Here is a 12,890-nt window from a genome sequence, read left to right as displayed (position 1 = left end):
TATGGGGTTAGAGTGAACAGTTGTGTTCCAGGTCCACAGCTGGGATCAGACCTTAAAGGACCACTTCACTGAAAAACAATGTTAATTTATTTTGCACATGATCTCACACAGATCCAAAAACTCTAAACAGTGTTGCATTCATTTAGTTTTGCAGTTATTGAGAGTTGACTTGAGTTAAAGGAGAATTTCGGTTTTTTTGAACCTGGATCCATCTCCTGGCATTAATTATGATTTGGCCACTCACCAGGCGATCTCCGCGGCGTTTCTGGCCGTCCTAGCGTTGTTTTGACATCAATAGCGTCCAAGTCAGTTGTAAAATGGAGCTGACTTGGGGCCAAGTGTGAGCCTGTCTTTCCTGCATCTAAATAGCTATTTTTATTCCCGTTTTCGCCAAATATCGTCATAATCTGATCCCTCAAGAACCACCACACTGATATTTCGCCAAAGGCTGTTTCCTGGAGTCACACAGGGATCAAATTACCTCAAACGTGATCTCGGTCACCAAGTCTCGTGAAGTCCCGCGATACTTTCCTGCCGACTGGCCAAGTACAGGAGGACGCTTTGCGGTGGTGGTTTTAGCGCAACCTATGTGGGGTTTGGCATAACCTTCGTTATTTCGAATCCCACATAGGTTACGCCAAACCCCACATAGGTTGCGCTAAAACCACCACCGCAAAGCGTCCTCCTGTAGGCTACTTGGCCAGTCGGCAGGAAAGTATCGCGGGACTTCACGAGACTTGGTGACCGAGATCACGTTTGAGGTAATTTGATCCCTGTGTGACTCCAGGAAACAGCCTTTGGCGAAATATCAGTGTGGTGGTTCTTGAGGGATCAGATTATGACGATATTTGGCGAAAACGGGAATAAAAATAGCTATTTAGATGCAGGAAAGACAGGCTCACACTTGGCCCCAAGTCAGCTCCATTTTACAACTGACTTGGACGCTATTGATGTCAAAACAACGCTAGGACGGCCAGAAACGCCGCGGAGATCGCCTAGTGAGTGGCCAAATCATAATTAATGCCAGGAGATGGATCCAGGTTCAAAAAAACCGAAATTCTCCTTTAAGTGTGGACCAGTGATGTCATCAGAAGGCACTGAATCATTATGATCTTGCAGTGTTTCCCACAGGATTTTGAGTATTTGTGGTGGGGGACCGCAGACCCCCTAGGGGGGTGCGGGGGCATGCCCCCCCCCCCCCCCGCAAGTTTTTTTTTTTTACATTTTAAAGTAAAATGCATGAATTTGGTGTACTTTAAGAAAGCTTAAGAGCAAAATTAAAAGGCTATATCTATGAAGAACATGTCATCATTACTGTGCTGTGGGTTTACAATGACAAACTAAATTTCTCCCTATAGGTCAGGAAAACTCAACTTGCTTTGCCACTTTCGTGAAATGATAGAAGGCGAGGGGCCAGTTAATAAACAAACAATATACATTTTTCTGTAGCGGATTGTAGGTTTTTGGGGTGTCAGCCGGAGTTTAGGCTGACAATGTTGTGCACACCGGATAGTTAGTTAGGTTAAGGTAGTTAGGTTAAGTACATACATAAGTGCCTGGGTAGAAAGCAGATGGCGGTATTTGACAATTTAGCAGCTAAATCATAGATTATTGAAAGATATTCCATATTCCAGACTGAAATGCTATAACAGAAGTATTGGCCAGAATGACATGAACATTTATTGGACACTTATTCAGCGGATATCTTGCATGTTGCGTTCAGGTGCACTGTAATTTTTTTTTCTTTTTTTTTGGTCAACATCTTTTTGTGGCGGTCCAAATCCTTTTGTGGCGGCCCGCCACAAATTCCTTTATGTATAGAAACACTGATCTTGTGATGACATCACTGGTCCACACTTAACTCAAATCAACACTTAATAACTGTCAAATGAATGAATGAATAAATGTATTTATTTATTAAAGGAGAATTTCGTTTTTTTTTTACCTGCAGCCCTCTCCTCACATTAATTATGATCTGACGACTCACCCAGTGTTCTCCGCAGCGTTTTTGTCTGTCCTAGGTGTTGTTTTGAGATCAATAGTGTCCAAGCGAGTCCTAGAATGGAGCTCCGTGGGGCGCAAGTGGCAGCGTGCTTTTCCTCCATCTAAATAGACAGTTTTATTCCCGTTTTCGACGCATATCATCATAAACTGTTCCCTAAGGAACGATCAGACTGCAATTCTCCCCCGGGCTCTTTTCAGCGGTAGTTACAGGCATTCCATTTTCGCCTGTCAGGTCGTCAGGAAAGTCTCGCGGGACTTGACAAGAGTTGTGTCTCACTGACCCGACAGGCGAAAATGGGATATTAAAACTAAATGAATGTCTGCAAAACAGTTTACAGTTTTCGGATATGTGTGACTGTGAGATCAGATCATGAGCAAAATAAAGCAGCATTGTTTTTCACTGAATTGGTCCTTTACTAGTTTTGCCTGTCCTGTATTCTCCCAGTTTTGACACAGTTCTTCCAATAAATAATCAATGGTTTCTTCTACCTCTTAGCCCCCTCAGCACATGTGTGAAGAGACATCATGACATGATGGCAAAATGCAGCAAAAAAAAAACTTCTGGATAAACAGAAGTTAAGAAAGGAGAAATGCCACTAATGGCTTGTTATGTAACTGAAAGCAGCCACACATGAATAGCTCGGGAGCTTTGTGGTTTCGCTTCATGCAGCGGAAAGTTTGCATAACGCAGAACGCCGGTGCCACTGCATCCACGCCATCGCAATTCGTAAATCCCCTCTCCTATAACTTACGGAAAGCCCGTAGTGGAAATATTTGCAGCTGTTGGTTTGGATGTTCCTCTCTTGTAGGCCTAATTGATGGCAGTCGTTCAACAACCACTACTTTCACAATAAAAGCTTATTTCCTGACTCGACTTCTTGGCGAGATTTACCGTGTGTGTGTACACACGGTACTGCTAGAGAAACCTTGGTCATGTAAGCAGCCTGGTGCTGCTCGGGCTGCCAAGAACATGTCAGACCACCGACTGAATCACTGCAAGATCACGGCGTGATCTCTCAATGGCTGTGTGGTATTCTCATTAAAAAGCAAGCACAGACTTTTATTGTTTTTTTTATGTGGGAACGCTTCACAACAACACATACCTACATGACACACGTAAAACCTTTAATGCTGTAATAAATAAATAAATAAATAAATAAATAAACAAATAAATAAATAAATAAATAAATAAATAAATAAATAAATAAATAAATACAAACGTGGGAATCAATGCAAATTGTTGTTGAGAAGAAGAACTCGACCTAAATAGTTGCTCCTTCGGGGAGAAAGCTGGAGGCAGAAGACGGATAACAGCGGGTTGCTCAATTCAAACCAAATGTTTTCCTGCCTTGAAGACTGATTGCAGCCTTTCCTGTATGTGCATCCTTAACTCTCTTTCCTGTATGTGCATCCTTAACTCTCTTTCCTGTCTGTGCATCCTTAACTCTCTTTCCTGTCTGTGCATCCTTAACTCTCTTTCCTGTATGTGCATCCTTAACTCTCTTTCCTGTCTGTGCATCCTTAACTCTCTTTCCTGTCTGTGCATCCTTAACTCTCTTTCCTGTATGTGCATCCTTAACTATCTTTCCTGTCTGTGCATCCTTAACTCTCTTTCCTGTCTGTGCATCCTTAACTCTCTTTCCTGTCTGTGCATCCTTAACTCTCTTTCCTGTCTGTGCATCCTTAACTCTATTTCCTGTCTGTGCATCCTTAACTCTCTTTCCTGTCTGTGCATCCTTAACTCTATTTCCTGTATGTGCATCCTTAACTTTATTTCCTGTCTGTGCATCCTTAACTCTATTTCCTGTCTGTGCATCCTTAACTCTCTTTCCTGTCTGTGCATCCTTAACTCTCTTTCCTGTCTGTGCATCCTTAACTCTCTTTCCTGTCTGTGCATCCTTAACTCTCTTTCCTGTCTGTTCATCCTTAACTCTATTTCCTGTCTGTGCATCCTTAACTCTCTTTCCTGTCTGTGCATCCTTAACTCTATTTCCTGTCTGTGCATCCTTAACTCTCCTGTCTGTGCATCCTTAACTCTATTTCCTGTCTGTGCATCCTTAACTCTCTTTCCTGTCTGTGCATCCTTAACTCTCTTTCCTGTCTGTGCATCCTTAACTCTCTTTCCTGTCTGTGCACCCTTAACTCTCTTTCCTGTCTGTGCATCCTTAACTCTATTTCCTGTCTGTGCACCCTTAACTCTCTTTCCTGTCTGTGCATCCTTAACTCTATTTCCTGTCTGTGCACCCTTAACTATCTTTCCTGTCTGTGCATCCTTAACTCTATTTCCTGTCTGTGCATCCTTAACTCTCTTTCCTGTCTGTGCATCCTTAACTCTCTTTCCTGTCTGTGCATCCTTAACTCTATTTCCTGTCTGTGCATCCTTAACTCTATTTCCTGTCTGTGCATCCTTAACTCTCTTTCCTGTCTGTGCATCCTTAACTCTATTTCCTGTCTGTGCATCCTTAACTCTCTTTCCTGTCTGTGCATCCTTAACTCTATTTCCTGTCTGTGCATCCTTAACTCTCTTTCCTGTATGTGCATCCTTAACTATATTTCCTGTCTGTGCATCCTTAACTCTCTTTCCTGTCTGTGCATCCTTAACTCTATTTCCTGTCTGTGCATCCTTAACTCTCTTTCCTGTCTCTGCATCCTTAACTCTATTTCCTGTCTGTGCATCCTTAACTCTCTTTCCTGTCTGTGCATCCTTAACTCTCTTTCCTGTCTGTGCATCCTTAACTCTCTTTCCTGTCTGTGCATCCTTAACTCTCTTTCCTGTCTGTGCATCCTTAACTCTCTTTCCTGTCTGTGCATCCTTAACTCTTTTTCCTGTCTGTGCATCCTTAACTCTCTTTCCTGTATGTGCATCCTTAACTCTCTTTCCTGTCTGTGCATCCTTAACTCTATTTCCTGTCTGTGCATCCTTAACTCTATTTCCTGTCTGTGCATCCTTAACTCTCTTTCCTGTCTGTGCATCCTTAACTCTCTTTCCTGTCTGTGCATCCTTAACTCTATTTCCTGTCTGTGCATCCTTAACTCTCTTTCCTGTCTGTGCATCCTTAACTCTCTTGGCTGCTTCCTGTCTGTGCATCCTTAACTCTCTTTCCTGTCTGTGCATCCTTAACTCTCTTTCCTGTCTGTTCATCCTTAACTCTATTTCCTGTCTGTGCATCCTCAACTCTTTCCTGTCTGTGCATTCTTAACTCTATTTCCTGTCTGTGCATCCTTAACTCTTTCCTGTCTGTGTATTTTTATCTCTCTTGGCTGCTTCCTGTCTGTGCATCCTTAACTCTATTTCCTGTCTGTGCATCCTTAACTCTTTCCTGTCGGTGCATCCTTAACTCTCTTTCCTGTCTGTGCATCTTTATCTCTCTTGGCTGCTTCCTGTCTGTGCATCCTTATCTCTCTTGGCTGCGGCTGAGAGGAAAGAAAGTCGAGACCTCTTACGGGAACTTACACACAGTCTTTCTCACATACAGTACACACTGATTTACACACAAATGTGCCGTTAAAGGAACAGTTCACTCAAAAATGATAATTCTGTCACCATCTACTCAGCCTCACGCCAGTTGAAACACAGGTGAAGTTTGTCCATACAACACACGGAGAGGTTACCAGCACAAAGAGAGAGAGAGAGAGAGAGAGAGAGAGAGACAAGTTTGTATGGACAAACTTCAGTAGATGATACTATGCAACTTTTTTTAGGGCCCTTCAAACATAAAATTATTTTTTTACATCATAAAGTCATATTCTTGAAGAGTAGGACTTCTAGATGGACAATGTGCTCTTTTAGTTTTTATTATTGCACCATAAGTCACCATAAAACACAAGCCTATTATTGCTCCAATGTTTACAAACAATACAAATGTAAACAACCCGTTTATGGCTTTCAAGTACATCTTCAAGTAAATAAATGTTTGAGCTCTTACAAACTGATATTTCTTGTATTGAGAGCTCTGTCAGAGCTAAAATACACTTTAAAATGTAAAAAAGAAGAAGAAAAATAAAACACGTTTGTTTATGTTTGAAGGGCAAAAACAGACACTGTGTTGTCATCTTAAGTCACTGATCCGCATGTGTGTTCAGTGACGAGTTCAGTGCACCTTTAGCTCACGATTTCCTCTTACGTAGCTGCCTGCAAGTGATCCACCTCTGTTCACACCCAGGCAAACCAAGCCTCCACTCACCTGCCTCGATCTCCTCAGGTGTCTTCTTCTTCTTGGGTTTGGCCTTCTCTTCTTCCGCTGCTTCGACGGGCTCGTCGGCCATTGCGTCCGCGTCCTCGTCCTCCGCCCTGGCAGGCTGACCTCTGACCTCTCTGGCCTGGGCCCGGTGACCTCTGGAGACTCCGTTGCCCTTTGCTTCTTGGCCGGCGCAGGCCAGCGCAGAGCACAGAGCCAGGCCGAGCCACAGGACCAACACATCACCCCTCATTTCCCCCCCCCCCCCCCAGCCTCCACACACCGCCGGTGACGATGACACAGACCCTACTTAGTCCAGAAGAATCCACAATATGAAAGTAGCGGTAGTAGATTAGGCTTCTCAGTGTCTGGAACCAGGAGGTTGTCTGTTACAGAGCACTAGAGCTGCAACGATTAGTCGATCAACAGAAAATAATTCGATTATTGATTAATCGATGAATCCTTTTTTTTAAGAAAAAAATACTAAAAATATTTCCCCCGCACATGCAGAGATCCAGCTGCCTCGGGATGCCAGACTTTGTGGTCGTTAAAAAGTCGTCGAAGGCGTAGAAGTGATGGTTGTTGACCGTTGTTTCTCTGCAGTGAGGAGATCAGTGTGGTGGGAGAGAGTCCTGTTGTCCTGGATGGAGAGAGGGGCTGGAGGCTTTGGAAGCAGCGTCCTGGGTCGCTGCGCGCGCAGGGGGAAAGGAAACGCAGCTGTCTGGAGCTGGGGCTTTTCAGCAGCAGCCTGGTCCTGCTCCCTCCTCCTCCTCTCTCGCACACTCCCCTCGGTCACATCTCTCCTGCATGGCCCTTCACCCCCTTTCCTTCGCTCGTCTCCGCGCGAGGGGGAGGAGCGTCTGCCAAACGTCACATTCCTGGGAGGCAGAGAGGGAGGGAGGGGAGAAAGAGAGAGAGAAAGAAAGAAAGTTGGTTTCACCCTTAGTTTTACCTACAAGACTAGTGGTTCTCTAACTTTTTCACGTCAAGGACCCCTAAACTGACACAAATGTGACCACAGACCCCCATTTGATAAGCTTTTGTCTCTGGGGTCCCCCATCTGATAGGATTGTGGCTTTTTATTACAGAAAGTGTATGAAACCATGACCAAAAACATATATTCTCTGTCATTGTGTTACTTATGGATGGAATTCTAGTGAAAATAAATGATTCCCCTTTTTGCTGGGGACCCTCTCAAGGACCCCTGGGGGTCCACGGCACGGACCCCACTTTGAGAACCACTGACCTAGGGACTGCTTAACCAGGGTGTGATTCCTGTTGGTTATAGTGAGGAAATCAAATGATATGGATGATAACTATATACAAGTCTCAGGTTGAGAGTGACATACTCCACTGGAAAAAGGTGGATACTTTGGGCCCATGTAACATATCATTTTCAAAAGATTTGGACATAGAATAATGCATTGTGTATTTGCAAAAACAGCTTTTGACTGTGGTTTGCCCGTTGGTCGGTCAACAATGGGTTACACCAGCGTTACTTCAATCAGAGTAATTATGGCCAGATGTGAGGATCTAAGGATTTTATTTCTGGGTGAGCATATTGAATATAGAGTCCGACGGACATTCCATTCTGCTTCATCATCTTGCCTTCATCAGTTGATGGACAGCGGACGTTCACAGACTCAGGATGTGTTTGTCTACAGTACATCCTGTAGTCCAGGGGTTTTCAAAGTCTGAGAGTGTGGGCCTCCCCCCAGACAAAGCTTGGAAAAAGATGCCCCCCCCCCTTTCACACACACACACACACACACACACACACACACACACACACACACACACACACACACACACACACACACACACACATCCCATAGACACTCCACAGTTGAGCCAAGATAGATATTGCTGTTTGACATTCTTCAGGCACCAAATGCATCAAAAGCTCAGGCGGAAGGGATTTATTTGTTTCTCTGGGAAAGTTGGAAAATTCCCCAAAACTACTCTATCTCTGAACTATCTCTCTAACCAAATCACACACACATTTTTAGGATATTCTATGTGATCTCCTTTTGATAACTCATCTAATAACTAATGTCATATTTTTTCCACTTCCATTCACTGAGCCTGGGGAGGGCCGCCTCTCTCTTTGGTGCCGTTGTCTGCAATACAACAACACACTGAGCATGCCTGTTGTGTTTGGTTTACCTGGATGGAAAAGTCTTGTCATTGCTGTAACATGTCACCTGTCAGCCACTAGCCAGACACATCGGGCGTGTGCGCTTCACCACGGAAAAGTCCGACATTTCTTTCCATTAACACTTCATTGAAAGGTGTGGGAAGTTCATGGGAAGTAGGTGATAATTCAGTATGTTGACTCACTTGAGCTCACTTCCATTTATATTGTATTGGCTTCTTTTACAATCATTGTATTTATGTTGAACTAACTACCGTGTCATCATGGATTGACGATGGGGATTTTGTGGAGTTGCTGCAACCCAGTTGCCAGAATAAAATGTTGGCATTGATACGTATAGGTATAGTACAATGGCAATGTCCAATTTGAAACAAAACATCAGTAAATGCAAATAAAACTACTTGAACAACTCTGGTTAGGCAACGTTTAGCCAAGTAAAACAACGTTGGTTATGTTTAGGCAAGTAAAAACAACTTGGTTAAGGTTAGGATTATGGTTTGGGTTAGGCTTAAATAACGACAAAACTTTCAATGTGACTGATGGTTGAAATGTCGACTGAACATGCCGGGGATCGAACACGCCCCTCCAACACCCTTACTGGCCACCACGCTATTTCAATAGCAGACTCTTGACATGTATAACGTTAATATACACGTATCTATTTCAATAGCAGACTCTTGACGTGTATAACATTAATATACACGTATCTATTTCAATAGCAGACTCTTGACGTGTATAACATTAATATACATGTATCTATTTCAATAGCAGACTCTTGATGTGTATAACATTAATATACATGTATCTATTTCAATAGCAGACTCTTGACGTGTATAACATTAATATACATGTATCTATTTCAATAGCAGACTCTTGACGTGTATAACATTAATATACACGTATCTATTTCAATAGCAGACTCTTGACATGTATAACGTTAATATACACGTATCTATTTCAATAGCAGACTCTTGACGTGTATAACATTAATATACACGTATCTATTTCAATAGCAGACTCTTGATGTGTATAACATTAATATACATGTATCTATTTCAATAGCAGACTCTTGACGTGTATAACATTAATATACATGTATCTATTTCAATAGCAGACTCTTGACGTGTATAACATTAATATACATGTATCTATTTCAATAGCAGACTCTTGACGTGTATAACATTAATATACACGTATCTATTTCAATAGCAGACTCTTGATGTGTATAACATTAATATACACGTATCTATTTCAATAGCAGACTCTTGACGTGTATAACATTAATATACATGTATCTATTTCAATAGCAGACTCTTGACGTGTATAACATTAATATACATGTATCTATTTCAATAGCAGACTCTTGATGTGTATAACATTAATATACATGTATCTATTTCAATAGCAGACTCTTGACGTGTATAACATTAATATACATGTATCTATTTCAATAGCAGACTCTTGACGTGTATAACATTAATATACATGTATCTATTTCAATAGCAGACTCTTGACGTGTATAACATTAATATACATGTATCTATTTCAATAGCAGACTCTTGACGTGTATAACATTAATATACACGTATCTATTTCAATACCAGACTCTTGACGTGTATAACATTAATATACATGTATCTATTTCAATAGCAGACTCTTGACGTGTATAACATTAATATACACGTATCTATTTAAATAGCAGACTCTTGACGTGTATAACGTTAATATACATGTATCTATTTCAATACCAGACTCTTGACGTGTATAACATTAATATACATGTATCTATTTCAATAGCAGACTCTTGACGTGTATAACATTAATATACACGTATCTATTTCAATACCAGACTCTTGACGTGTATAACATTAATATACATGTATCTATTTCAATACCAGACTCTTGACGTGTATAACATTAATATACACGTATCTATTTCAATACCAGACTCTTGACGTGTATAACATTAATATACATGTATCTATTTCAATACCAGACTCTTGACGTGTATAACGTTAATATACACGTATCTATTTCAATAGCAGACTCTTGACGTGTATAACATTAATATACATGTATCTATTTCAATACCAGACTCTTGACGTGTATAACGTTAATATACACGTATCTATTTCAATAGCAGACTCTTGACGTGTATAACATTAATATACACGTATCTATTTCAATACCAGACTCTTGACGTGTATAACATTAATATACATGTATCTATTTCAATAGCAGACTCTTGACCTGTATAACATTAATATACATGTATCTATTTCAATAGCAGACTCTTGACGTGTATAACATTAATATACATGTATCTATTTCAATACCAGACTCTTGACGTGTATAACATTAATATACATGTATCTATTTCAATACCAGACTCTTGACGTGTATAACATTAATATACATGTATCTATTTCAATAGCAGACTCTTGACGTGTATAACATTAATATACACGTATCTATTTCAATAGCAGACTCTTGACGTGTATAACATTAATATACACGTATCTATTTCAATAGCAGACTCTTGACGTGTATAACATTAATATACACGTATCTATTTCAATAGCAGACTATTGACGTGTATAACATTAATATACACGTATCTATTTCAATAGCAGACTCTTGACGTGTAGTAACATTAATATACACGTATCTATTTCAATAGCAGACTCTTGATGTGTATAAAATTAATATACATGTATCTATTTCAATACCAGACTCTTGACGTGTATAACATTAATATACATGTATCTATTTCAATAGCAGACTCTTGACGTGTATAACGTTAATATACACGTATCTATTTCAATAGCAGACTCTTGACATGTATAACGTTAATATACACATATCTATTTCAATAGCAGACTCTTGACGTGTATAACATTAATATGCACGTATCTATTTCAATAGCAGACTCTTGACGTGTATAACATTAATATACACGTATCTATTTCAATAGCAGACTCAGTCTTGACGTGTATAACGTTACACATATCTATTTCAATAGCAGACTCTTGACGTGTATAACGTTAATATACACATATCTATTTCAATAGCAGACTCTTGACGTGTATAACGTTAATATACACGTATCTATTTCAATAACAGACTCTTGACGTGTATAACGTTAATATACATGTATCTATTTCAATAGCAGACTCTTGACGTGTATAACGTTACACATATCTATTTCAATAGCAGACTCTTGACGTGTATAACGTTAATATACACGTATCTATTTCAATAGCAGACTCTTGACGTGTATAACGTTAATATACATGTATCTATTTCAATAGCAGACTCTTGACGTGTATAATGTTAATATACATGTATCTATTTCAATAGCAGACTCTTGACGTGTATAACATTAATATACATGTATCTATTTCAATAGCAGACTCTTGACGTGTATAACGTTAATATACACGTATCTATTTCAATAGCAGACTCTTGACGTGTATAACGTTAATATAGACGTATCTATTTCAATAGCAGACTCTTGACGTGTATAACATTAATATACACGTATCTATTTCAATAGCAGACTCTTGACGTGTATAACATTAATATACATGTATCTATTTCAATAGCAGACTCTTGACGTGTATAACATTAATATACATGTATCTATTTCAATAGCAGACTCTTGACGTGTATAACGTTAATATACATGTATCTATTTCAATAGCAGACTCTTGACGTGTATAACATTAATATACATGTATCTATTTCAATAGCAGACTCTTGACGTGTATAACATTAATATACATGTATCTATTTCAATAGCAGACTCTTGACGTGTATAACGTTAATGTACACGTATCTATTTCAATAGCAGACTCTTGACGTGTATAACGTTAATATACACGTATCTATTTCAATAGCAGACTCTTGACGTGTATAACATTAATATACACGTATCTATTTCAATAGCAGACTCTTGACGTGTATAACATTAATATACATGTATCTATTTCAATAGCAGACTCTTGACGTGTATAACATTAATATACATGTATCTATTTCAATAGCAGACTCTTGACGTGTATAACATTAATATACACGTATCTATTTCAATAGCAGACTCTTGACGTGTATAACATTAATATACATGTATCTATTTCAATAGCAGACTCTTGACGTGTATAACATTAATATACATGTATCTATTTCAATAGCAGACTCTTGACGTGTATAACATTAATATACACGTATCTATTTCAATAGCAGACTCTTGACGTGTATAACATTAATATACACGTATCTATTTCAATAGCAGACTCTTGACGTGTATAACATTAATATACATGTATCTATTTCAATAGCAGACTCTTGACGTGTATAACATTAATATACATGTATCTATTTCAATAGCAGACTCTTGACGTGTATAACATTAATATACATGTATCTATTTCAATAGCAGACTCTTGACGTGTATGACATTAATATACATGTATCTATTTCAATAGCAGACTCTTGACGTGTATAACATTAATATACATGTATCTATTTCAATACCAGACTCTTGACGTGTA

The 12,890-nt window shown here is 39.5% G+C and overlaps 1 protein-coding gene across 1 annotated transcript in view; it reads right to left on the bottom strand.

The window, feature by feature from the left end:
• The window catches only part of aebp1a (AE binding protein 1a), a gene marked incomplete at its 5' end in the record, with an annotated part of 21,453 nt that extends 15,018 nt beyond the window's left edge, over nucleotides 1-6,435 (bottom strand). Inside the window, one exon of the mRNA XM_083639317.1 lies at nucleotides 6,189-6,435. Within this exon, the coding sequence (XP_083495443.1) occupies nucleotides 6,189-6,435 (247 nt within the window). The remainder of the gene's footprint in view (nucleotides 1-6,188) is intronic.
• Nucleotides 6,436-12,890: the final 6,455 nt, after the last annotated feature.

Source organism: Poromitra crassiceps (genome assembly GCF_964638095.1).
Source record: "Poromitra crassiceps genome assembly, chromosome: 6".
Taxonomy (NCBI): Eukaryota; Metazoa; Chordata; class Actinopteri; order Beryciformes; family Melamphaidae; genus Poromitra; species Poromitra crassiceps.
Note: the sequence above shows the minus strand (reverse complement) of the source record. Positions and strands in the feature narration are given on the sequence as shown.